This window comes from Corella eumyota, chromosome 2 (assembly GCF_963082875.1).
Source record: "Corella eumyota chromosome 2, kaCorEumy4.1, whole genome shotgun sequence".
Lineage (NCBI taxonomy): Eukaryota > Metazoa > Chordata > Ascidiacea > Phlebobranchia > Corellidae > Corella > Corella eumyota.
In genome coordinates, this window is record NC_137491.1 from 17,129,687 (window position 1) to 17,157,681 (window position 27,995).

Genomic DNA, 27,995 nt, shown 5'->3' on the forward strand with positions numbered 1-27,995 from the left:
TTAAACAGGGAACTCCGACGCACGGAATTATTGTTTCTCCCAAGTTTATTAACACGACTTGAAAAATAACCGCATACCATCGAAAAAACTCTAAAACGCTTTCGTATTGAGGCGAGTTTTGAATGTCTTCTTCTAGTACGATAATATTCTCAAAATCAGAGTAAGGAGTAATTTCATTACGTGCCATAGAACCAAGCGCAATTAATGCAAATTTACACGGCGCGCCGCCTAAAATAGATACACAATAGTCACATAAATTTTTCATAATCTCCTTGTAATCAAGCGCAACTTGAAGTTGAATTTCACGAATTGTGGAAATCTTTTGTTTTTTGAATTCTTCGAACTCTTTTGGATCAGCTGTATCTTCTGATATAAAGTTTAGTTCCTTTAACTTGTTGTTCGCATTACTACGCATTTTCTCAACACCCTGACGAACTACCTGAGTAGCTTTTACTAAATCGATATCTTTTGTATCAATGTCTGGTCTTGCTTTAGAAACCAACTCAAAACATAGTTTACTTATGTCTACTTCAATATCCTTATTCTTGGGGTTTCTTACCAAAGCAGCATTAAGCAAAGCGGCGGATTGTATGATGCTTATTCTATCACCTTTCTTCGCATAAATACATCCAATCTTGTGAATTAGATGTGCAGATTTGGCAGAGTTAATTTCTCTACCATTTAAAAAACATTGTTTTTTTAATTTCTTAGCAAGTTTAAACTCATCCATTTTATGTTTGCCTGCCTGTTAACAAGAAGTAGTCGTAGTAAAATGTTAAACAAATGTATATTCTAACTTATAAGTAAACAAGTACATGTTATACTTATGTCACTTTAAACTAATATTTACTTCTGCATTTTCAATAAGATATCTGTTGTTCCTTTTTTGTTACAAATTTGTTGTAATCAACATCTTTCGCTTTGACTCAACGGTTCATTGGGTTTCTGTGGTAATTACGTCATTTTTGAAGTTGGTTTAAACACAGTGTCAAACAATGTGGCTACAATTACGTTTGTGTAATGACGCTTCTAAATAAGCTAGTCTTAATACCACTGGTTCAATCAAACGTAATCTTAACAATCCAAAGCAAAACAAGTGGGCAAATATCTTATTATATGAAATGTTATTAGGTTTTATAAGTGATCTAATATGCTTGTTAAAATTAAAGTTCCATATAAGGAAACGACACATATATTATATCTAGGGAAAGCACACACTTGCTTCGTTGATAAATGTTACATGACTTAGACTATGTAGCCTTTGATTATTTACATGTAAATATTTAGATACTGCCAATTGCAATTTTATCAGATTGTGGGTTTTGATAAGGTATTAAGGTAAATGTAGTTTTATAAGTTTAAGTATTCATATTAAGGCTACAATTAAGTGTGGTTATTTTGGTACATTATTTTGTTAACCAAAATTTGTTTCGTCTTGATACGAATTTCTAAATATTTAACAAAACATTTACATTGGTTGTTATTTTCTAAATATGTTAAACAAATAATTATATATATTTATAATTTTCCCGCGTTTTTTTATTTTTTTCAATGTACAGCACTACATCAACCAAATATAAACTGAAATATTGTTTTTATAGACTAAACTAGGCGTAACTTTAAAATGAAATTCATAACATATTTGCGTTAAAATCATTCCTTATTTTAAATTATTAAGTAATTTTTATTTTATTTATTGGTATAGGTTTTGAAACAAAATTTATTTTTTAAATGTTTTGAAAATTTACAAAATTATGGATTTATAAATTAAACAATAAATAAAAACGAAAAAAACACATAACAAAAAACAATCTAAACATTTTTGTTTATTCGGATTAAAGTCCAATAGTCTTGTTTGTGTAAATAATTAGATCATGGCACCTAATTAAAAAATAAAACTTTATTTTTTAGTATTTCTATCACTTTTTAATTAAAATTAATTAAAATGTAATTCGTGATCACTTTTAATAATAACTCTAATGTATTTATAAACTTCGCGTTATTAATGTAGCCTGTTGACATCGAAATAGGTTTTAACTCAAACATATTCAATAAGACGTTAAATTTCTTTTCAAATTCACTTTTTTATTGAAAGTCAGGCATATAGCATGACGTATTATAGGTCCATTATTGCTTGGCGGGCATGCGTATCCCGATAGCACGTTTAACAAAACTTGTCTTTTTTAATATATAGAGAAAGTCAAACCCCTCGAGTCTTATTTATTTAAAAAATAAGGTGGGACGTTCAAATAAGTCTATTAAAAGTGATGGAATTGGCTGTGCATAAATATTTTCCAAAAAAAATATTTACTTGTCACATTTAGAAGTTAGTATATCAGTTACATTAGGCTACCGTGTAATATTTGTAATTTAATATTACGAAAATATTTACAATAAATAGTAAATTCCAAAAAAAAATAAATTAAATATCAAAAAAGGTAAATTTAGAAAATTTAGACAGTAAAAAACTAGATAAATTGTTAATCCCTAAAATTATTTTTTTTTATTAAAATAAGGTTTAATTTTTGTAAAGTCCTGTCATGAAAATGAATGTATTAATTATATTAGTGACTATTGGCCTTATTGCAGGAAGCAATGCCATAGATGAAGATGCAGGTAAGTAAAATTTTATAAGAAATAAATATTATATTTGTATCGTATTTTTATGTTATATAATAAAATGAATATATATATATATATATATTTTTTTTAAAATAATTCTGCCTTACACCTTTTTTAATGGCATGTAAAAATTTAAAAAAAATCATGTTAATAAATTCTTTAAGTTTTGGATATGTTAAACGATTTAAAAATTATAAAGTATAATTCCGTATTTTTTATAGTTTTTTACAGCATAAGAGTAACACTAAATAGTGTCTTTTCGCCCATCGACTTTCACGATGTTGCAAGTAACGAAGAACTTGCTCAACTAACAATTGATGTGTTTAGCAGTTCGGACGGAGCGTTTTCAGTAATTGGAGGTAGAACTATTAAAATTGCTTTAAAAGACTCTGCCCTTTTAAGTTAAATTTTAAGTTTTGAAATTTTAAGTTTTAACCATTTAGTTTTTGACAAATTTTTAACAACCTAAAATATACTTAAATCATGCTATTTCTTTACTGATAATCTATCAAGCTTATCTGGCACTTTTGATAAAAGTTTAGAAAAAGTTAACCCTTGTTATATATTTGTCAACTTAATAGATGTAAATCCTTGCGAAGGCTCTTCGTTTTGTGATTTTAACGCAAATTGCAATCTGCTCCGAGATTACATTTATAATTGCGAATGCCGGGATGGATTTGTAGATGTAAGCTCAAGAGAATTTTTTGACAACCTGATACCAAGTGGTACCTCTTGTGAAGGTAGGTTTAACATGTTGGCAAATTTAAAATTTACGTTTTTAACTTACTAATAAACAAAGATTTATATTAAATTTAAACCAATGTAAAGTGAACAAGATTACAACTAAATCGCATAACTTTTAAAACCAAGCTTAGTCTTAAGTTGCCTACTATTTTTGGTCTACTATTTTGCATGGTAGAATTAACGCAATCAAGAAGTGATATTTTTGGATTATTAACCTTGATATGTTACCAAACGTGTCTAATTTGAAGTGATTAATGTTATTGTCTTTTAACAAGGGTACACTGCCAAAACAAACAAAAGCAGTCTCATCCAGTACTGCAATAAGCAATGCGCCCTAATGACTACATGTGCATTTCTAAAGTTTTATTTAAATAGTAAAAACTTTGCAACTATGTTTTTAGTTAGGTATAGTTTAGTTACTTTAATATGTTTTTATTTTTTTAACAGCTATTCCGACAACCACCACCACAACAACAGTACCACCACCAACAATTGAACTAACAACAACATTACCTGACTTAACAACAACTCCATCAACAACGACAACAGAAACAACTTTTCCCCCGCCTACAACAGCAACAACCACAACAACTATTGGACCATCAACAATCACTGGATTAACACCAACAACCAATGTAGTTAACCCATTTTTACTCAATCCCTTTGTTGCTGGAACTTCTTTAGAGGTATCTGCTTCTGACAAACCCTACGACATCTTTTTAAAAACCCTCATTTCATATTTTGTGCCTCCCACAAATTCAAGGGGGGTCACTTTTTTTCTTGAACTAGCAAATGGGGTACGGAAATCTAGAAACAGAAGAGAAATGCGTAGAAGACAAAGAAATGCTTAGATGCTGCATTTAAAAGGATGTTAACTTTTAAATGCGCTTGCTTTTACAGTAGTAGCCCACCGATCAAATAAAAATTTAAAATTGTACATAGCCCTTAAACAACAAGTATTGTTAATGAAATATTTGTAAGTGCTGTTTTATTTGTTAAATTTTAGATAACACTATGTAATGTTTTTTTATTTATTTAAATTACATTTTTTGATGTTATTTAAGATTTGCAATACATAAAGGCTTGTAGATGAACTTGATTTATTTTATATTACCTCTATGTATTAGTAAAGAAAAAAAGAGTACAACATGCTCAATTTTTAAATCATCTACATTAATTTCTCTTAAATAATTATGATTATGAAGTGCTAACATACAAAGTACAAACTAATTTTAAATTTATATGTAAGTGCTAAATATAATTAAACTATAGCATACAAGTGAAAACGGTTTTTAAACTTAAATAGCATAAAGATGACATGCCAAAAAATGCCAATATATGTTTACCATTTTGGTAAGTTCAAAAGGGTGTGTTCCAGATAAGGAATTTATTCATATTCACATATTATTCATCTTTGTTTAAAAGTAAGATTATGGCGTCTTTATAATTTTTAGGTTGAGTTGAATTAAATAGATAACATATATAATATTATAAAAAAAAATTTTTAAAGTTTTAAATGATATAACGGTCACAGTTTTTTTTTACGTTTTATCTAGTACGTTGTTTAATGTAGTAGATTATAGCCCTGCTGAACAATTAAATGGATGTAATTTAAAAACATGAATAACACCAGTGACATCACAACATAAAACATAATCTTGACAAATATTGGCTTTCGTATAAGCTGAAACCCCGAAGTATTGTCCAACCTAAATTAAAAAATAAAAAAATTCCAAAATTTCAAAAAGCACAGTGTTTTTACATTACTGCTTTTAAAGCGTTATTGTGTGTACTGGTCAGAAGAACTTGGCTTTACAACATAGGGTCCTAGGTTCAATCTCCACTGCTCTCATGCTGTAGTGAGTGCCCTTGAGTAAGGCACTATAAACAGTATGAACTTCTGCTGAGTCAACACTTAATTAGCAGCTTATATTTATCGGGCAATTATAACCAATAATATCCTAAACTGCCAAATGCAACCTGGGACTGGGTCAGGGCAATAGATGTTACTCTATGTTTGGGTCACGAAAAAAATTGCTTACTTGTTTTAAAGGATTTAACTGCCACAGTTTGATACTTCGATCGTATGAACAAGTTAATATTAAATTATTGTATGATAATATTGCTGTAATTCGATCATCATGTATCTAAATAGCAATAAAGATATTTCATTGTAAATTTGTATTCTAATTTTTATTTTAATTAAATTAAAATGATTATTCGCCTTTTCTATAATTGTCTGTTTGGGTATATGCAGATATCCGTTATTGTCTCCCAATAATATATCATCTGTACAGTCTCCAATTGACCAGATAAATTGATCTGGCGTTAACTCGCATAATTCTAAATTAAATAAAAATACAAAAAAATTAAAATTTTTAGCAACTTTTTTTTTTAATTAAAATTAAATTTATAAAAAACCTTCTGAATGTTGAGTTTGGCCGATGTTTTCTAGAATACCTTTATCACTTATAATCGCCTTTGGCGCTTCGTGTGGCCAACAGAAATTAAAATGACCTTTTTTTAAACCACATCTAAAAAAATTAAATATTTAACAACATTTCTTATGAAATTTTATTTAAAAATAACAACTGAAATTCCATACAAAAATTAAATAAAAATAATTAATTTTGGTAGCATTTACCAGAATACTAAAGTCTTAAGTAGAACTAAAATTTTAATATTTACTTTTGCTCAATGGAATCAATTTTTTCATTATCCAAAGTAGCCTTTATTATTTCTCCGACAGTATTTGCTATACACAAGAGGGTTTCTGAAATTTTTACCATAATTGTTGGTGGTGAAGACATATCAGTATATTTTCTAAAAAAAATCAACAACATAAAAAAAAATCTAAAGAATATACAATTACTACTAGAACAAAATATTTACGAAAACCTACCTTAAATTGTATGAAAAGTCGATATAGTTCAATTCCCACAAATTAATAATTTGATCAAATCCAGATGTTAGAAAACTTGCTTTGAAATTTGATTCATTTAAAACCAAGATATAAGAAACCTTTTTCAAATGAGCCTAAACAAAATAAAAATCTTTAAATATTATTATAATTTCAAAAATAAAATTTTCAAAAAAAAAATCTTTGAATATTTACCTTAGCTGATGCTAGTAATTCCATGTTCAGGACATTTTTTGTCCAGATTTTTACATATCCTTCAATATCAGCTGTGATAATGCAATTTTTCAAAATCTCCAAGCAAGTAATTTCACTATCATGTCTGTAAATTAATTTAAACAAATACTTTAATACAAATACACATTGTACTTTATTACATAACCTCTCGAGTTAGATTCCCACTGCTTCTATTTTTCCTTAAAATCAATTATAAAATTAATAATAAAAAAATAAAAGATTTAATAATATTAGAACTGAAAAAAAGAAACAGAGAATTAAATTTTTACAAAAATAAATAAAAAAACCTTAAAAGTAACAGTTTAACTTTTAATACCAATTAGTTAGTTATCCAATATTATTAAAAAATATTAGGTTTAACAATTAAAACACAATAACATCACATTTTTACAAAAAGTCAAGTTAATTAAAGATAAATTAATTTTTTTTTTCGTACCCAATTTTTCTGTTACATTTTTTAGGTAAGTTTTTTAAATTCCACAAAAAAATGTTTCCAGTGATTGAGTTAGAAACCACACAGCTACTCCCGTAACCCACTTGTTTTATCAGTGAGGAATTACATGGAAGCACTGCTTGCTCATCACCCTAATTATAAATTGTAAAATAAAAAAATTCAAAAAAAAAAAATTCAAAAATTATAAAAATTACTGCAAAATTTTTTTTAGTTAATACTTACCACTAGAGGCCGCCACAGTTTAATCACACCATTATCGTGTGTGGTTGCAACATTAACCATCTTAAACTGGTTCATCAGTGATTTAAGTGGTCTGTTAGAACCAGGTAAATTTTTCTGGTGCGATGTCAACCATTCATTTAAGTATACTTGAGCAGCCCAGTTTAAATCTATAAAAAATCAAAAAAAAGTTAAATTTTTACTTAATGGTAAAAAATAAAATGATGGTTTTGCCAATATTAATGGTTTTACTGGTTTTGCCAATATTCAATCATTTTTAACCAAAAAATAAATTTTACTACTAATTTTTATAAGCCAGTTTTGAATAAGGACAATAACAATTCATCTTATACACTAAAAAATGGTGTGTAAACATGTTAAAACACCAATTTCATTGTTTAAAAAATGCCAAAGTTAACACATGGTTTAATATTTTACTATAACATGGTTACCAACTGCATTAACCTTGTATTTCATTTTTTTCTTGCTCTTTGGTTACCATGGTAACAGCAAGGTCACAAGAGTTCACTCTTGATTTGGTGTCGAGGGTGGTTATTTGCACACCATGGTGCGACCACATCTCAAACAAACCACTTGAACCAGACACCAGTATGCAACCACCTTTGTAGGAAATACCAGTGATAGCACCAGTGTTGCTGGACATCGTTTTGGTTAAAACACCATTTAACCAGATTTTGAATTGGCCATCATTAGAACCAGTTACCTATATTGGTTAAAATGGTGGTAAATAAAAAAATGTACAAAAAATTGTAAAAATGAAAAAAAATGAAAATGGTAATAAATTATATTTTAATTTTATAAATAAAGCATATCAAATATATCAAAGATTTAAATTACAAATACAACAATTAAAAAAATAAAATACAAAAAAATACATTTACAAATAAATTATTTTGTTGTTGTTAATTTACAAATAATTTTTTTTTTTTTAACAATTGAACTTTTAGCTCTTACAATAATTTAGAAACAACTCAACAAACTTACAAGATGTTTAGATTGAGTATGCCAGGAACAACAAGTGATCCAGTCCTCATGTGCGTTGTGAATTATAGCTGTATCCTCACTACTTCGTTTATCTAAGTTCAATTTCTTATGGAATATCAACCTCATATCTTTACCACCTAAAAAATAAAAAAATTAAAAAAAAGTTTAAAAATTTTAATAATTAATTTTAGGATAAATTTTAAGTTTACCTGATGCTAGCTCCAGGCTCTCGTTAAAAGATAAGCAAAGAGCAACATCCTGATGCCCATGGAGGACATGGAGGAGTTTAGGATCTTCCGGAAGATTTTTTAGCGACCAGATTCTGATAGTAAAGTCCTCGGATGCAGATGCAATGATGTTCATAGATGAGGAAGATAAAGATACTATTGCTCCTTAAATTAAGTTAAAATCATAAAAAAAATTATAAATTTAAAATCATAAAAAAATTAATTTTCTAAAATTTATTTTTTAAACTTTTCAACTTGCATATTTTTTCATAACAATTTAAACAAATAACAAAAAAAAAATTTTAAATATCATTTTATATTTATTTATCCTCGATGTGGGAAGGTTGACTTCACAACCCAAACATAGTGTAACATCAGTTACCCCAACCCTGTCTTGAGTTGATTTTGGTAGTTTGAGATATTATAAGTTATAGGTGCAGTGGAGAATTAAACCCAGGACATCATGTTTTAAATTAATCTTAGTTTAAAAACAATACAATTATTATTTAAAGTTTCCCAAAAATAAAAGTAAATTTACCTGAATGCCCTTTACAGGTTGCTACAATACTCTTGTTTAAAACCGAAAAAATGTTCAAAGTAGAATCTTCATAACCACAAATAATATATTCCTGTGAATTTTCAAGATCCAAAGAATAAAACCAACATAAACATCTAAAATTAAATTCATATGTTGATAGAGATTTTAACATAATTTTTAATGATATCAAAAAAGGTAAAATTTATAATAGAAACAAAAATAATAGTAAAATTTACATGTTAATGTTATTTTTAAAGTCAGAGGTCCTGAGTTCGATTCCTAATGACAGCCTTGCAAAATCAATTAATGTTTATAACTTACCTAATAGACGAATTGTAAATTTTATTTTGATAGAATATTTTTTGTGTATCAGTGGAGATAAGTGCTAGCGTGTTGCCATGACAACCTACAGCCAAAGTTTTCTGATTCTTGTTAAATGCACAACATCTTACTTGCCCAGCCTAAAAAATGTAAAAAATAAAGTAAAATAAAAAGTAAAACTTGGCCTATTAATTTCACTGGTCTTGGGTTCGATTCCTGCCACTGCCATTTTGGTATAACTATTCACAATTTAACATATAAGTTAAAAACTAGGTCAATTATATTATTTTTTACAAAATAAATTAAGCCTACGTTAAAAACAAATCTTTGTTTAAGCTGTTAATTAGATTATAAAATTACAAAAACTTAATCAAGTTAAAAAATAAAATAACTCAAGCAATAAAAAAAAAATCCAAAAAAGTATAAAAATAAAATATTAATTTATTAACCTCTTTATCGGTCATTTCAATCTCGGCTTCTAACTTTCCCATTTTTCCACCCCAGACACTGAGGACCCCTGATTTTAACCCAGCCCCACCACCCGCCACAATACATTGCCCCATAGTGTCGATATTGGTCATATTGGTGCTCCCCGCACCATACACACCAACTAGAAAACCATTTTCTGCCGAATTGACTCTTACTCCGACGCCATATAAAGCACATGAGAAAATGTAGCGCTCACATTTTGAAAATCTAACCGAAGTTACCTTAAAAATAGTTTTTGTTAACAATTTTAAAAATATTAGAAAAAAAAAATGTTTTGGTAATTTTCAGTCTGTAATGATCATATTTTTTTCAGTTTTTTTAACTCGAATTACTTTAAATTTTATAACAACAAAATTTAACTAACCGAAGAGTTCCCCCCCCTTATAATTGCCACCCTTTTCTTTGAAGAAATTTCCCAAATCCTCATCGTACCATCCCACATTCCCCCTACCACTTTATGCTGGGTGGGATGAATATCCACACAATTGGGGATCAACTTGTCAGTGGGTATAAGGGACCCATCTGATATTCGAGGGGGTTTGAGGGTGAAATTCCAGGTTTTGATGGTGCGGTCGTGGGAGCATGTTACAACTAGTTTATCTCTGATTAAGATGTCAGAAACAAAACGACGATGTCCAGAAAGTTTACAGATTATGGTTCCATCTATAAAATGGTATATAAATATTCACTTTAAATTAAAAAAGTTAAATAAAAGAAATTAAAAAAATATTTGGGCTTCTGAGTTAATATATTATTTTATTCTTGATCAGCATTGAAGCGGTGCCAGTTACACCCATGACTATATATAGTGAAGACAAGTGTCCTACTTTAACAAGTTGCCAGCCTATCAAAGACAAAAACCAGAAAGCGATGGTGTAGTAGTAAAAACACTTGGCTTTTGTACATGAGACCTAGGTTCGATCCTCACTGCTCTTATGCTGTAGCGCTCATGAGTAAAAGGCATTAAACAGAACTGCTGCTGAGCCAATACTTAATCAGCAGCTTAATTATTAGGCAATTATAATCAATAATATCCCAAACTGCCAAAGGCAACTTGAGACTTAGTCCGGGTAACAAATGTTACTTTATGTTTAGGTTGTATAGCCAACTCTTACACATTTAATTAAATAAATATATATAAAAAAATTCAAAATCAAAGATATTTTATTAAGGTTAACATGCAACAGAACCCTAAATGTTTTAATTTTAACAACAAAAAAAACAGGAAAAATCTTAGTTTTTAAACTCACCGAGAGAGTTAACAAGATTTAGAGATCCATCTTTATGTCCACAAATCAAATATTTCTTGCTGACAAACTTAATAACAGATGTTGGTGTTCCAACAATAATTTCTTGTATTTTTTTGCAAGTTATTGTTGAAAATATGACAACAGAGCCATTGTCAACACCACAAGCCACTAATTTTCCACTAAAAATAAATGTTAAAAAAATCAATTTTTTTGGTGAAAAATCTTGCCTGCATAAATGTTTGTAGAATAAACAAATTGATAATTACTAATTTACAAAAGCCTTTGGCTTTTAATACATTACTGTTTGAAATATTAAATTTTTTAACAGCTATAGTAAGAGAATATTTCTAAATATATCAAAATAGATGTACTGTGTAAAATTTGTTTAAACTTCTACTTACTTGGGAGATATACTAACAGTAGTTGCAGTAATATCAAGTGAAGTAAATAATTGTTTAGTGTTATCTCTTGATACACATTCTACCAAGTAAAAATCTTTATTTTCTTGGTCTGCATTACAAAAAAAGTAAAAAAAAAATTTTGTTTTTTTATATTGTTATATGTTTTATAGCTTTTAAATTGGGAAGATTGACTTTGCAACGTAAACATAGAGTAACAATTGTTACCCCAACCTAGTCTTAAGTTGCCTTTGGCAGTTTGGGATGTTATTGATTAAAATTGCCAAATAATTAATTTGCCAATTGTTTTTTTAGCTTAGCTGGATATTGTAAAATTAATAGTGTTTTATTTGAAGGTGGTATAGCACAAAAGCAGTAGGGATTGAACACAGAACCTCAAGTAGTAAAGTCAAGTGTTTTACCACTACTCTATGTCACCAATTTAAATAAAATATTACAAAAAATAAAAAAAATTTAAATAAATATTAGCTAAATACATTTATTAAATGATTCATAACATTTAGGGCCTATCTAAACTTGCACATTTTTAACTTAGATAACATGTTATATCAAATATTAGTATAAACATTTATATAGCAATATCTTACCGTTTATTTGCTCACTGATTGCTTTGTAAGGAAAACTATTTTGATCTCTATTTATGCAAAGCTGATATAGCATATGAGGGTGGGTTGCAAGTAATGAAATATTACAAGTGATCAAGTCCTTAAAATCGTCACATATTTTAAGCAATGCAGTTCTGTAAATTGTTTCGTATATTTTTAAAATTACAAAATCAATAAAAAAACTAAAAATGAATTTTAATTTCATTTTTATATTAAAATTAATAAATAAAGTAGTTAAAAAAAATTGCAGACTTTAATTTTTTAAAACAATTGAGAAATAATATTCAAAAAATTTCAATTTATTTTTTTAATGACAAAGTTTTAGTTTTAGTAAAAATATTTACCCATTTTTGCTCAACTTTGGGTTTGATGACATTACAGTAGAAAGGTTAAGAAAGTCGTCCAATAATTTGACAGCATTACCAGATTGACATTTTGAACCAATAAACGAAAAATTGCTAAGAATTTTCATAAGCGATTCGTAATCACCTGAAACAATGTAAAATAAACCTTTAAAAACTTTAAATAATTTTCATGGACAAATAAATATTTTTGTTATGTTGTTTATTAAAAAAATGTCCTTTTTTGTTTTATAATAAAACTATTTAGCTATATATATATGAGTTATATATTTATCTATTTCACCCTTGCCTAGGTTAAATGATATGCATAGTAATAACTTGTCATTGGTTCAATACCAATGCTCTTATGCTGTAGTGAGAGACCCTTAAGTAAGGCGATATAAACGGTATGAACCCCTGCTGAGCCAACACTTAATCAGCAGGTTAATAATCAACAATTTATAATCTATACAATATTCCAAACTGCCATAGGCAACTCGAGACTGGGTCTGAGTAACTGATGTTACTCTATGTTTAAGTCGCGCATTCAACCTTCTCACATCAAAGATAAAGATATATACAAAAAAAAATTTAACTAGTGCAAGTAACTTAATATTAGAAAGAAAAGTATTATAAATACTTAAAGTTTAAGTTATAGTTAATATTAATATATATATAATACTGTATACCTGACTGTGTTAAATGATATGGGAGATGGTTTATAGCATTGTAATATTGAAATTGGTCGGAGCCATTCAGCAAAATAATGTAATAACATGATAATAATTTGTGACAATATTTTTTGAAGCTTCCATTTTCTTTAGTCAGATATCTAAAACAATTTTAATTAAATTTTTAAAATATACTAAAAATTCAAAAAAAAAAAATTGATATTAAAAAAAAATTGGTTTAATATATACTATGGCTAAATATTAGTTTTATGAGAAATTTAGAGTAAAATAAATGTGCGACTATTAAAAAAATATTTACAATATTTAATGTATAACAAAATTTAGTTTAAACAGTATTATAACACAAAATATACCGTATATATTTAAACATAATTAAAAATTGTATAAATATTCTATTTTTTATTGTTTTTACCTTTTTTGTACAGCTTGTGAATAAATGGAGTTTGAAAAGTTGAGTTTAATTCCGTCTTCTGTTTTATTCTCAGTAAGAAATAAATTAAGAAGATGAAAAAGTTGATAAAAGTCCTTGTCACTACATTTTCCAAAACTAAACAATTTATAAATTTAAAAATACTTATTTTCCAATACATCACTTAATTATTTAACACCTAAAATATAAAAATTGTAAAATTAAATAAAATATAAATATAGTAATACCAGAGTGTTAATATTTCATGTAGATCCTGTTCATTAATTCCATAAGAACTACAGTGTATAACTCCAAGCATAACAGCCACTGGTTTCTTGCCAACTTTTGATGACATCACCTGTTCAACTTTCTCCAACCATTGTTCAATTAAACCAATAAGATCAGGCGACATTTTATTTATGTCTTGATCAAGTGATTCATAATCACAAAACAATCTAGAATTTAAAAAAAAAAATTTGAAGTAAAAAAAAAATTTGAAGTAAAAAAATAGAAATAACAGGGATTTACTTCTAAAAGTTAAAATAAAAATTTTTGAACATTTGATTTGGGTATTAACAGTTTTTTTTATATTTTGTTTTAAAATTTGCATTTTTTTGATGAATATTCATAAAAATACCTAATGCCAACCCCACAGTTGAATATTTAATAATTAAAAAGTAACTTTTAAAAATTTTAAATATTATTCATGTGCTTCTTGGTTTTAAACTTAACAAATAAAACAAAAACACTACTCAAGGATACTGCAACATGGAAGCAATGGTAATCAAACCCCCAATCTTATATAGTAATTTTTAGTGAGATTATAAAAATACACAAACCTTATGTAATGACAAGCAATATCGAGATAGATCGGAATATTTGCTGATTTTTTCATCAAGAGTTTTTGGAGTTGGTTATTAAAATGAGATTCATTTAACAGCTTGCTGTGATCTGATAACATTCTTTTTATAACCATTGGTCTATCCCTGTCAAAAATATTAAAATATTTTCAATTTCAAGTAAACTTACTAGTTCTTTGTTTTATGTGAAATGTCTCATCGCTTTTATGAATATTTGACATATATATAGACCTACCCAAAATATTTATGCCCAAATTTTAATCTATATTCATTATATTTTCAATGATAGGTTGTTATCATTTAATATTCTCAAAAATTTTAAAATTAAAAAATTTTTTTTTTTTTACAATTTTGGCATTACTTTGCTATTACAGCTTTAAAATATTTAAAAAAACTTTAAAAATAAAAAAAAGGATTTTAGGTACAAGTAATCTAAAAAATCTATTCATTTTTACCAAATCTAATTTATTTTTTAAACAAATAAAAATATTATAAACCTTGGATTTAGCAAAGGTATTGGTTGAAGATTACATTGGCTTCTTTGCTGTAGAATTTTCAAAGTGTTACAATCACTCTTGCATGACAATATCATGGTCACATGACCTGGCAGCTCAGCAAGTATCCACTAAGCAATAAACAATATAAATATTTTATCTCTATACAAAGTGAATTTTTTTTTTAAAAACACAAAAAATAAATTTGTATTGTGATTATAAAATGATTAAAACACTTAATCATTTTATATGAGGTCAAGGGTTTAAATCCTATTAAAAATAGGCATAGACAATACATACACCTGTTTACACCATGATTTAATTAAGTTAATAATTAGGCAAAAACATAAGGTTGATTATAATATCCAAAAAATAAAGTGTATTTAAAAAAATAAGCAAAGTTTACAAAAAATTGTTACATATACACATAGTAGATAATTAGAAAATTTAAATAGTCCTATTTTAGCATAAAAAATACAACTTTTTTAAAAATATTACTCACCTGCATATTTTGTGCATAGTCATCATTACTCAGCAAATCAATACCATCGATAAAAATAAATAATTTTTTAGTTCGATGTTCTGAAGATTTCATTTCTTCCACTTGGCTCCAAAACTCATTTGATAAAAACGTCAAGTCATGATTAAGACTAAAATCTAAACAAAATGTATAAATAAAAACCAAGTTTATAGACTTTTTTGTATTAATTTGTCATTAACATAAAGAGGTGAAATTTATTCCAATGAACAGGTCTTAAGTTGGCTTTGGCAATTTTGTGTAATGTTAAGGATATAGCAGGGTAATTTACCTGCCAATTGGTTTTGAAATTGGCAGGAGTTTGTACTATTTAAAGAACCTTACTTAAAAAAGCTTTGTCCTATAAGCAATATGAATTAAATTAAGTCCTTTAGGTATTAAAGTTTTTTTATTTCTGATATTACAATCTGATATTACAAATGCTAAAAATAAGTACAAATTACCTTTGTTTCTGTATTCATCCAGATTAAATGTTTGTATAAATGCCAACAACATTAACTTAACACTTGATGTGTTACATAATGATGATCCAACTGAATAACTCAACACAAAATCACCCCTTAAAATGAAAAATTGACATTTATATATGTAAAATATATTAAATTGTGGCTAGTTTGATTAAAAATTAAAAAGAAATTGTAAATAAAACAAATGTTATTTAAACAACATGTAGATAAATTAAAGGTTTTTTCAATAATTTACTAAAAATTTACTAATTTTAAATAGTTCTATAATAGTATAATTAATAACCTCAAATTTATATGTATTAAAAAAAAAAAAGGAATTTGTAAACAACATTATAGACAATTTTTTTTTTAATATATAGAAATTAAAATGCATATAAATTTAAAAGTTAGAAAAAAGTTATTAATCTATTATAGAACTATTAAAATCAACATCATTATATACCTTAAATACAAAATATAACAAGTTTTATTATTACCTTTTTTGTGCAGAATATATCTTATGGGCCAGATAAGACATTACAGTTGTTTTGCCACATCCTTGTATACCATGCAATATGATTAACCTCTTTTCCTGTTCTTCTACAATATTCTTCTCAATTTTTGATAGAAAAGACTGTTTTCCAACTAACTTGCTGGCATTTAACACAAGACTCTGCCATTGCTGTGATACGCTCTGTAATAGTTTAAAAATTATAGGAGTTATAATACAACTGCATGGCATAACATAATGGTTAGAGAAATTAGCTTTTCTATATAAGGTCCTGGGTTCGATCCCCTTTAGAAGTAAGATGTTAAATGGTTTAAAAATTCTTATCAAACCAGAAACCAATCAGCAAGTAAATGATTATGCAAAAAAATCAACAACTTTCAAAACTGGCAAAATAAAGTCAAGTCTGGGTTGGCGTAAAAAAAATTTTTCCTATGTTTAGGCTGTGTAGTCAACCATTTTACATTGAGGATAAATAAATAATATTAAAACAGACAGTTTTAAGATACATTTGCCAATTTTTTTTAAATAGCCTAAATATTAGCCTGTTAATTTAATAACACATCAATATTACTACATCCTTACTTCTTGCAAGTATGTAACAGGAGCCATTTCATCATCTTTTTCCCCATCTACAATACAGTTGATAGACTCCATTAAATCTTCAATAACATAATCACAAAACTGCTCCAAACCAGTTATAACCGGTTTTTCATTTCCTATCCCACAATAGGTAGCACTGTAGGTTCTTATGTTTAAGTCAGATTGCAGTAGCCTTTTTTTTAACTTCTGTAAAATTAGACATCATTGTTTTATAATTTTATTTTAGTGGTTGGTATATTATTAATTTCAATTTATTAAAAACCTTATTTTTTTGTAAAATTTTGAAAAAAAAGTTTAAAAGTTACAAACCCAAAAATTAATTAATATTTACTATATTATTGGTTTTATTTAATTTTATTTTGCAAAAATTTTTAACTAACCTTTAAATTTCTTTGTTTTTTCTCATTAAATTCAAAGAAATTTTTGTAATGTTCTTTCGGAACTATTTTCTGCAAGTCAGAACTATCTCTGAAATAAAATAACGACTTTGTCGAATTTCCGCTCAAGAATGCTCCCTTTAAAAAAATTCAAATTTTGCAATTAAAACTTGATTGTTAAACTTAAATTACTTCTATAGAACTGTGCCAGTGGCATAGTGTAGTAGTAAAAACACTTGGCTTTACTACATGAAGTCTTAAGTTTGATCCCCACTGCTTCCATGCTTGCTAAAATTAAAACCAATAGGTATTAATTATCTGTTAATAATAAGTAATTTTTAAACGGCAGCGTGGTGTAGTGGTAAGAAAACTTGCTACACCACACATGAAGGCGTGGATTAAATCCCCACTGATCTCATGCTGTAGCACCCTTAAGTAAGGCGCTATAAACGGTATGAACTCCTGCTAGGCCAGCACTTAATCAGCAGTATAATTATTGGGCAATTATAATCTATAATATCCCAAACTGCTACAGGCAACTCGAGACTGGGTCGGGGTAACTTATGTTACTCTATGTTTAAGTCCCGCATTCGACTTTCCCACATTGAGAATAAAGATATATACAAAAAAAATATATCCCAAATTGCCTTAGCTAATTCAAAAATGGGTCAGGATAACAAATTTTACCCTAAGCTTAAAATGTTATATAGATTTTTATAGTAATCTCTTTTACCTGAATAATTTCCATTTCAGTAATTGAATGGTTCTTGAAATTTCCTTTCAGCCAATCATAACATTTGTCGTGTGGAAGTTGTGTTCTAGTTGGTACCCAACCGTATCTCTCTCCAATTATTCCTACAAAAATGTTTTATTAAAATAAAAAAAAAATAAATGATTTTAAATGTTTTAATTCAAAAATTCATTTAAAAAATTTGTTAAATATATATTTATATTTTCTTTATTATTACAAATTTTAAAAATTACGAAAATAATTTTTTTACAAATTATTCTTACCGAAAAAAATTTAAAAAAATACAACAATTAAAACTTAAAAATAACAAACATCATAATTTGAATTTAATCTTTTGAGCATAGACTATTAATATTTTGGGAGAATTTATTTTATTAATACATTGTTTTAAATTTCATTCACTTACCTATAAAAATGTTACATCTTTTAACCTGGTCGAGGCAGATTTTAACATTCTGCTGCGAGTTTTCCCCATATACTCCCCACCTCAAATCACATTCATATACCTCCATGTTCAACTTTTTTGCTCTTCTGCGAACCTCTGGAAAAACATATTGCACCAAAGCATCTCTTTCAGCATGCATATCTAAAAAATAAATAATATTTGTATTGCATTTTTTTACACCTATTTATCCTCAATGTGGAAAGGTCAACTTAATGATCTAAACATAGAGTAACATCAGTCACCCTGACCCAGTCTTGAGTTGCCTTTGGCAGTTTGAGATATTATAGATTCATAATTGCCCGATAGTTATGCTGCCGATTAAGGGCTCAGCAAGAATTCATACTGTTTATAGCACCTTACTTAAGGGCACTACAGCATTAAACAGTGGGAATCGTACTCAGGACCTCATGTAATGAAGCCAAATGTTCTGACCAGTACACCAGCTACCAGCATTGTAATGTTTGTTTGTTAAACTACCATATCTTATTATAGATATTAAACATTTTTTTTATATAAATTAATTTTAAAATATTTTGTATTTTCTTTAGCAATTTTTTTTGCGTTTAATAATTTTTAAATTTTTTGCTGTTTTAATGTATTTATTTACATAAAAAATTTTATTTCTAAATAGCAAATTTATATTTCAATATATATAAATGAAAAATAAACTTATAACCAATAACCAAAAAATAAAACACCAACCTATGACTGTTGATGAAATAAAAACCCTCAAAATTTTAGGGGGTTGTGGTTTTTGGGGTAAAGGCAAAATAGGGGGAAGTTCAACTCGGGTATTTGTCATTTTTAACCCCTTGATTTTATCAATGTTGTTAACATAAGATAATTGTGCTGCACCACCTCCTTCAGCTATATATCGGAGTATTTGATCGCTATAACCTGATACCTAAACATTAATTTACCATATTTAAATTAAACTATTTTTTTGTTTATATTTTTATCCTCGATGTGGGAGGTTCGAATAAGCGACCTAAACATAGAGTAACATCAGTTAATCCGACCCAGTATCAAGTTGCCTTTAGCATTTTGGGATATTATTGATTATAATTGCCCATTAATTATGCTGCTGATTAAATGCTGGCTCAGCAAGAGTTTATATTATTTATAGCGCCTTACTCAAGGTCGCTACAGCATGAGAGCAGTTGGGATTAAACCCACAACCTCATGGTGGTGTAGCAAGTGTTCCCACCACTACACCACACTGCCTATATGTAAAGAAAGTTTATGATTAGGCTATACATATATATATATATATATATTCAATTAATAGCACCTTTAAATTAAAAACAACTTAAAGTCAATATTAAAAAAAATATCATCAGTGCAATAATATCCAGGAAAACCCCCTAATTTTGGACTGTAAACTTACGTTTCTAATACAAAAAGTCCTGGGTTAATTCTAAGTGCTTAAATTAAGTAAAACCTATAAGTTCTATTTAAGCTTATAAGGATATTAGAAAAACATAATGTTTCAATAAATTAAACAAACAATTTTTTTGTAATTTTTACCCTAATGTTTAATGGAGATGAAGAACTTAATGAACATTTTTTTCCGGATAAATTCACTTCATAAAACATTAAACTCTCATAAACTTGGTCCCGGTACCTAAAAAAACATGTTTTTAAAATTCCACCTGTTTTCATAGCATAGTTCAAAATATTAATTATCAGTGAACGTTTTAAATAATTTTTCAAACTGCATAAGACAACCTAATACTAGGTTGGAGTAACTTATGTAATTTTATGTTTAAGCCGTGAAGACAAATTTTCCAAATTTAGAAATAATAAGAAAAAAATGATGTACTAATGTTGCCAAAATATGCAAATAAAAATAAAAAATTAAAATACCTGTTTAGAAAATTGTCCATATACTCTTCATCATCTGATTGTAAACCTCTTGATAATAAAACAATGTTGTCAATTTTTTTTGAATCAAATAAATATTGGTTCAGAAAATTAGTTGGCAACGCTTGTGTTTCATTTGGATCATGATTTAACAGTTCTGATAACTCCAGGACACTTTTCAAGTTAGTTAAAATTCCTACAAAACAAAATTTTTTTTTTTTTTAATTTATTCTTGTTATGGAATGGTGGGTTTCATGGACTAAACATAGGGTAAAAGTTGTCACCAGGACCCAGTCTCTAGTTGTCTTTAGCAATTTAAGATATTATTAGCCATATTGCTACTTGCGTTTGATTTTTGTGCTTAACAGTAGTTACCATTTATAACCCCAAATTCAAGACTGCTATGACATAAAAACAGTGTGATTCAAATTAATAACCTCATGTTTTAAAGCCAAGTGTTCTTACTACTGCAAATGTGCCAGTCTTAACTTGACTAAGCTTAATAAAACAGATAGTTAATGGACAAATTTACGTACCTCCCTTTTCAACCTCTACAATCTGAAAAGTTTTTGAGGAGGTATAAATCACAAATGTGCTGGATTCACAAGAATATGAACACATTAAACCCAGGAGAATTCCTATCTCTGATAAGGAGCGGTTGTTACCTTAAAAATCAAAAATGTTTTTACGTTGGTTGTATTAACATTGGTACAAAGAATTAAATAATAATGCCGATTGTAAAATAATTTGTTTATATAAAACAGAAAAGATTTTTTTATAAAATATAACAAAAAAAATAATAATAATCTATAAATAAAGATTTGCAAAAAAAATGTCAAGTAAATCAAATTAAAAAAAAATGTTTTTTACACAGTTTAGTTTTTACAGGTATATATTAGTTGTGAATTGCAACCATATTATGACAATTATAATGCAGCCAGTAGCCAACTTCACCAAAAAAAAATCAGAAATTTTAAAAAAAAAAGTTTTTTTAAATAATTTTTTACAAATTAAACACATACCTAATCCCTTTGCCAAATCACAGACTAAGTTCATAGAGTTAGAGACATTACAAATAATTAAACTTTTTCCTTTGATTGGGTTTACATTACATCTTGTAGCAACCTCTATTGCCGAGTTTAAGGACTTTCGATATCTCTCCAAAATGATTTTGTCATACTTAAAACTAAAATTAAACAGCTTTATAATTTTTTTAACTTCTAAACCCCCCCCTCCAAAATTTTTTTTTTTAAATAACAAAATTTAAAAATTTTTTTACAGTACTAGTTTTTTATAATAAATTGTTACTTTTAAAGCCTAGATAATGTGTATATTTTAATAGGTAACTAAAAAATAGAGACATGCATGTGTGTTTTATTGTAAGAAAAAATTACCTTTCGTTGTATTTTTTAAACAATTGTCGCCTTATACCGTCAATTTTTTTCCCATCATCAGATTTTTCTTCCCCAAATTTTCTTTTGGCCGAAAAAACTTTTGCTAAATCACGATTTAAAAACTCTTTAATACCACCTGTCTTGTATTTTTCTAAATTAAAAAAAAATATTAGTTAATTTTTGTAAGACTAAAAATCTTAGGTTCGAATACTACTCTTGGCAATGTAAAGTAACGCAATAAGAGAAGTTTTATATAAACTAAAATAACTATCATTAAGTGAATTAAATATATAAACAATTAGCCCATAATAAACTACAATATATAAAGTAATACTTAATTTTAATAAAAAATTATTCAAAAAACATAGTATTAAATAGAATTGTTTTTCAACAGCATAAAAATAAATTGATTCTCAATAAAATTAAAAAAAAAATAATCCTAGAAAATTATTTAAAATGTGTATAAATATTAACAGCATATCAGTTACCTTGTTTGTCCAATTCTTGTTCCATCTCATCTAATACTTGATAAGCTGAAAAATAACAAAAAGGAAATTGACGACCACGTTCAACAGATCTCTACAAAACAAAAAACAAATAATTTGTAAAACAAAAATAAATATTTAATTTAAAAAAAACTTTTTAAGAGATGGTTCGGTTATAGAGTTTCTTTTTTAATTATGTTGGAATTTTTCCAACTTGCATGAGAATACGATTATTTTAAAAATTGGTTAAGTAGTTTTTGAGATATCGTAATTTGAAGGTAAATATTGTAAATAGGGAAAATCCCTACGCTCGCGAGTCACGTGATGCACGACGTCATCATCGTAAGTCATTTGCTGGCAGACATAGGAAAATAACTTTATTTTGCCCTCTCTGAGCCGTTTGTTGTAAATTTTTTTTGCAAAAAAACAAACTTAGCATGAAAAGCAAAATTTATCCATATAATAGAAGACACTTTTTTTTTGTTACTTTTTAAATATTTTTAACTAGGTAGGCTGTATTTGAAAAATTCTAACAAATTAAGGTTATGTTGTTAATTTTGGTGTATATTTCTTTATTCTCTATGTGAGAAGGTCGAATGCGCGACCTAAACATAGAGTAACATCAGTTACCCTTAACCAGTCTTAAGTTGCCTATGGCAGTTTGGGATATTATAGATTATAATTGTCTGATAATTACGCTGCTGATAAAGTGCTGGCTCAGCAGGAGTTTGTACCATTTTTAACACCTTACTCAAGGGCGCTACAGCATGAGATCACTATGGATCGAACCCAGGACCTTGTGTATAGTAGGAGAGTGTTCTGACCACAGTGATGTTGACTTTAAATTGGTTTAAGTAAATTAATAAATACAACATGTTTAATACCTCATTGCAAATAAGTTTTAAAACAGAGTTGTGATGTTTTTCACTTATCCCAACTTTAATCATATTTCGAATGTTTCGCAACATTGCCATGTAGGGAATCGCTTTTTTATCTTTAAAATTAAAAAAAAATTACAATAATTTTAGTAACAAAACAGTTTACTATAAAAAGAAAACTAAAATTGTCTTTCACTATAAAAAAAACATATTTGTGTTTTTGCATAAAAAGGTCTTCAGTTTGATTTTTTTTGTATAATATATATCTTTATCCTCGTGTGGGAAAGTCGAATGCAACTTAAACATAGAGTAACATCAGTTACTAGAACCCAGTCTTGAGTTGTCTGTGGCAGTTTGAGATATTATAGACTATAACTGCCCGATAATTATACTGCTGATTAAGTATAGCGCCTTACTCAAGAGCGCTACAGCATGAGGTCAGTAGGGATTGAAACCATGACCCCATGTGTGGTGTAGCAAGTGTTCTTACCACTACACACTGCCGATTACTGCTGTCTGCAAAAAAGCAGTTCAAAAAAGTTTATATTTTTGTCAAAATCTTAATTAAAAAAAAATAAACATAATTTAATACAAAATAAAGAAAAAAATAGTCTTGTGATTTAGTCGGGGCACTAACTATTATTTAAATTATATTTTAAGTTTAAATAAATGTTAAATTTTAGTTTACCAAGTAGATCCTGCCAGGTTTTTGCATTATTTCCCTTTGCAGATAACTGAGTCTCCCAAGTGGTTGGAACAGGTAATTTCATTCTTGTTCCAGATAATTTACAATCCCAACTGCCTTCTAAACCACAAGCATAAAACTCATCCATACTAGATGGATATCTAAAAAAAATAAAAAAAATAAAAAAAAATAAAAAATTTTTAAAAAATTAAAAAAATATAAACCTTTATAATTCCTTTAATTTTAAGAATTACAATTTTTTTTTAAAAAATCTGTCTTTAAAATTCTATATTTATATTTAAAATATATACAACTATGTTTTTTTTAATTTTTTACTTTTTTTAAATTTTGCTTACTTTTTTCCAAGTATAGACATCACATGAAAGGCAGGTCTAGTGATATGAAGTTGTCTGATCAAAGATTTTAATGTTGGAGCATTCAACTGAAAACTTTTCTGATCAGTTTCAGTTTCCATATTTTCATTTATATTATTATCCTAATTTAAAATTAATATCACAATTTTAATTCTTTAGTAAGTCTGTAGTTGCTTATATATATATATTTTTTTTTTTATATATATTTATTCTCGATGTGTGAAAGTCAAATGCACGGCTTAAACATAGAGCAACATCAGTTACTCCGACCCAATCTCGAGTTGCCTGTGGTAGTTTGGGATATTATAGATTATAATTACCCGATAATTATGCTGCTGATTAAGTGCTGGCTCAACAGGGGTTTATGATCGCGCCTTACTCAAGGGCACTACAGCATGAGATCAGTGAGATTTGAACCCACGACCTCATGTGTGGTGTAGCAAGTGTTCTTACAACTACACCAAGCTGCCAGTTAACAGTACTGGTATGTGATTTTATTTTTTATTAATTTATTTTTAGTAAGTAAATTTCCGTTTAAGTCTAACTTAACTCTTATAACAATCAATATAACTATTACGCTAAAATAAAATTAAAATTAAATTAATCTTTTCCAGCACATTTTTGATGCATAGAAAAATCAGCATATGATTTTCAAAATATTTCAAATTAAAACTAAAACTTACATTTTCTGCAGGTTCTGTCCCTGCCTTAGCTTTTTTAGATTCTTCTTTTTTTTGCTTCTTTTTTGCAGACTTTGACTTATCCTTATTATATTTTGCTGTAGAAAAAAAAAACATTTATACATATGACAATTTTTCATAAAAAAAATGACAATATAAAACTTCTACAGCCTATTTAAATTGCATGAAACAAATAACTAACCTAATTGATATTGATCAAAATCAAGGAATTTTTCGACCATAACTTTCCTCAACGAAGCAGTAATACTTCGATCATAATTTATTTTCTAGAAAAAAAAAATAATTTTTTACCCAATTTTAGACAACTTATTCACCATTATTACTTTAACAAATTTGACAAACAACAAAAAATAGGAAAGTAAAAGGTAATTAATATAAGCCTTCGATATTTAATGAATGGTATTTTTGTTTTTATGAAAAATCAAAAATATATTTTTTTTTGTATATATCTTTATCCTCGATGTGGGAAAGTCGAATGCGCGACTTAAACATAGAGTAACAACTGTTACTCCAACCCTGTCTCGAGTTGCCTTTAGCAGTTTGGGATATTGTAGATTATAGTTGCCCGGGAATTATGCTGCCGATTAAGTGCTGGCTCAGCATGAGTTCATACAGTTTATAGCGCCTTATTCAAGGAGCGCTACAGCATGAGAGCAGTGGGGATTAAACCCACGACCTCATGCTGGTGTAGCAAGTGTTCTTACCACTACACCACGCTACCGGTCAAAGCCAGCAGTTAATCAATTAAAACTTTAGTATGGATCATTTACATAAAAAATTACAATGGAATATACAAACTGTCATACACTTTTTAGACTCAGACAGTATAACAAACAAAAGTTAACCTATTTTAAAGCTATGACTCTTTTATTATTAAAAATATATAAATTATTTAATAATCACATGAGGTACCTGATAATATTCTGCTATGATCATCCAATCTGTAGGTAGCTGAACAGAAGCGGAATAATATTTCTTTAAAAACGGCCGTGATTCTTGAAATGTGGCAGCAACACATATTAGAAAGTTTGATGTGGATCTCACATTTAGGTCTTGGCGACAATATAATGCGAGCTAAAAAATAATAAAATTCTAGTAAGATAAAATCTTAATAGAGAAATTAATGTTTAACTTGTTTTGCGAATTATCTATTTTAAATGGAAACTTTTATTTTACAAGGGCTGTATTTAATTCTTGCTACAAATTATAAATATGTTACCCTATATTTAAGAAATATAAATAAATGAACAAACCCTATACAAATTCAAGAAAAAAATAGTGCAGTTACTACATATTTTTTCCTTAACAAATTTAATTTATGATAAAAATAAATTGTTTGCAACGTTAATTTATTATAAATTATAAAAGTCCTATAATTAGTAATATGCCAATTTATATATTTATATATATAAAAATTTACTTTTAGGATAAATTCCGGATCCACTTCAGATAGTTTAGAAGCAAGTTTCATCAATTTAATTCGAGTTTTATCAGATTTGTCCATGTATCGAGGTTGGTTAAGAAGTGACGAACAAACAGCATCAATAAACTCAACCTGATTTAAAACATTAGTTGAATAAAAAATTTTATAACTTAAAGAGTAAAATAGTTTAATTAAATTTTAAGATAAATTAGAAATAAATTAACCACATGCAGAAAAATTTGTATAGTTGCATTTATTTAATTTTTAGGTATTATTGCTGTATTATTTTATCATTTATTATTCAACACATCTCTTAAATTCACTATAAAATGAAATAAAAAGCAACGAATTGATCAATATTTTTAAATGTAAAATTACTAGTTACATTCACACAATATTAAGTATAAAAAATTTATTATTCTTAGTAGTTTAAATGCATATAGATACTTCAAATTTTTTTTTTTTAAATAACAATACCTTAATTGGATCAAACTTATCGTGTACTTTGGATTGTTGAATATTTAATGAAGAAGGAAACTTAATGTCTGCATCATGAAATGCTTTAATATGAAGATTTACTTCATTATCTAAATACATTTTGTCAACATTTGGCAAAGTAAACTCCTAAAAAAAACTTTAATTAATTTTTTTATTTAATAACAAAAAAATTTAACAACACCAATTTTTTTTTTTTAAATAATTTTATTAGTATAATACTAATTTAATTTTTTTTTGTATATATCTTTATCCTCGATGTGGGAAGGTTGAATGCGCGACCTAAACATGGAGTAACATCAGTTACTCCGACCCGGTATCGAGTTGCCTCTGGCAGTTTGAAATATTATAGATTATAATTGCCTGATAATCATACTGCTGATTAAGTGCTGGGTCAGCAGGAGTTTGTACCGTTAATAACGCCTTACATAAGGGCGCTACAGCATGATATCACTGAAGATCAAACCCAGGACCTTGTGTATGGTAGAAGGGTGTTCTGACCACTACACCACGCTGCGGGTAATTGTATATATATATATATATATATATACAAACAAAAACTAAAGAAAAATTAAAAAGTTTTTATTACAACACTTAATTTAAACTTATGTATATAAATAAATAAAAAAACTAATAAAAAACATTTCCTCTACCTGATCCTTTGTTAATTTAATTTCTTTGTGCTTGTGAGATTTTGGCTGCATGGAAGTTGTCGTCTTAGCAACCATTAAAGAAGAATTTGTCAACAATGTGTTTAAGTTATTTGATGTAAGATTTAAGTTTTGTAGTTGTAAATTCATCGACATTGTAGAAATTATTTTATTTTGCAATAAAGTTTTAGACAGTTTCTCATTGTTTAACAGCAAGTTGTTTTGCAGATTTTTCTCACCCAATTTAGGATGTTTCGTTAAAGTTTTTTTCTTTTCAGGTTCCAAATGCAATAGTTGAACATTTGAGCTCAAAAGTGATTGATTTTGCAACAAAATATTTTTACATTTTTCAATTTCAAGTTTAGATAAAAGAGAGTTGCTTGTTGATATCAAAAAATCTTGATTTAAATTTTCGAGTTTTCTTTTCTTTGGTTTTCTTCCAATGAGAAGTGATTTATTTAAATCCGAACTATTGGAGATAGAATAGTTCACCAACATTGTATTTACTAAACTCATTTTTCGTTTTTAATATTTCA

At 27.5% G+C, this 27,995-nt stretch overlaps 2 protein-coding genes across 2 annotated transcripts; one reads left to right on the forward strand and one right to left on the reverse strand.

Moving 5' to 3' along the window:
• The first annotated feature begins 2,459 nt into the window (after positions 1-2,459).
• On the forward strand, positions 2,460-4,456 carry LOC145744101 (uncharacterized). The gene is made up of 4 exons (XM_082562205.1): positions 2,460-2,616; positions 2,844-2,981; positions 3,204-3,362; positions 3,814-4,456. Exons 1-4 carry the CDS (start codon positions 2,541-2,543, stop codon positions 4,215-4,217), a joined length of 777 nt encoding a protein of 258 aa, XP_082418331.1. The 5' UTR covers positions 2,460-2,540; the 3' UTR covers positions 4,218-4,456.
• LOC145744099 (telomerase protein component 1-like) lies at positions 4,436-27,988 on the reverse strand. The gene is made up of 48 exons (XM_082562201.1): positions 27,463-27,988; positions 26,792-26,938; positions 26,312-26,446; positions 25,804-25,965; positions 25,073-25,157; positions 24,874-24,968; positions 24,173-24,312; positions 23,820-23,977; positions 23,138-23,247; positions 22,257-22,347; positions 21,769-21,919; positions 21,397-21,560; positions 20,911-21,039; positions 20,378-20,570; positions 20,039-20,135; positions 19,214-19,415; positions 18,473-18,652; positions 18,049-18,170; positions 17,319-17,453; positions 16,921-17,124; positions 16,325-16,521; positions 15,825-15,940; positions 15,346-15,500; positions 14,847-14,974; positions 14,329-14,475; positions 13,738-13,944; positions 13,493-13,627; positions 13,078-13,220; positions 12,392-12,536; positions 12,030-12,181; positions 11,425-11,533; positions 11,024-11,202; positions 10,138-10,436; positions 9,734-9,994; positions 9,285-9,424; positions 8,964-9,097; positions 8,408-8,590; positions 8,199-8,335; positions 7,659-7,917; positions 7,197-7,363; positions 6,957-7,105; positions 6,482-6,605; positions 6,269-6,402; positions 6,055-6,189; positions 5,788-5,900; positions 5,591-5,709; positions 5,409-5,513; positions 4,436-5,075 (listed from the first exon to the last, which is right to left on the reverse strand). The coding sequence occupies exons 1-48, from the start codon at positions 27,973-27,975 to the stop codon at positions 4,944-4,946; spliced, it is 7,617 nt and encodes a 2,538-aa protein (XP_082418327.1). The 5' UTR covers positions 27,976-27,988; the 3' UTR covers positions 4,436-4,943.
• Positions 27,989-27,995: the final 7 nt, after the last annotated feature.

What these genes read in the sequence shown, in the direction of transcription:
- LOC145744099 (XM_082562201.1), bottom strand. Translation starts at nt 27,975, where the DNA reads ATGAGTTTAGTAAATACAATGTTGGTGAACTATTCTATCTCCAATAGT. An exon ending in CATGAAATATTAACACTCTG is followed by an intron (nt 13,628 to 13,737) that starts GTATTACTATAT and finishes TAAATTGTTTAG; the next exon opens with TTTTGGAAAATGTAGTGACA. An exon ending in AGTTAAATCCTTTAAAACAA is followed by an intron (nt 5,076 to 5,408) that starts GTAAGCAATTTT and finishes TTTTTAATTTAG; the next exon opens with GTTGGACAATACTTCGGGGT.
- LOC145744101 (XM_082562205.1), top strand. Translation starts at nt 2,541, where the DNA reads ATGAAAATGAATGTATTAATTATATTAGTGACTATTGGCCTTATTGCA. An exon ending in TGCCATAGATGAAGATGCAG is followed by an intron (nt 2,617 to 2,843) that starts GTAAGTAAAATT and finishes TATTTTTTATAG; the next exon opens with TTTTTTACAGCATAAGAGTA. An exon ending in AGCGTTTTCAGTAATTGGAG is followed by an intron (nt 2,982 to 3,203) that starts GTAGAACTATTA and finishes TCAACTTAATAG; the next exon opens with ATGTAAATCCTTGCGAAGGC.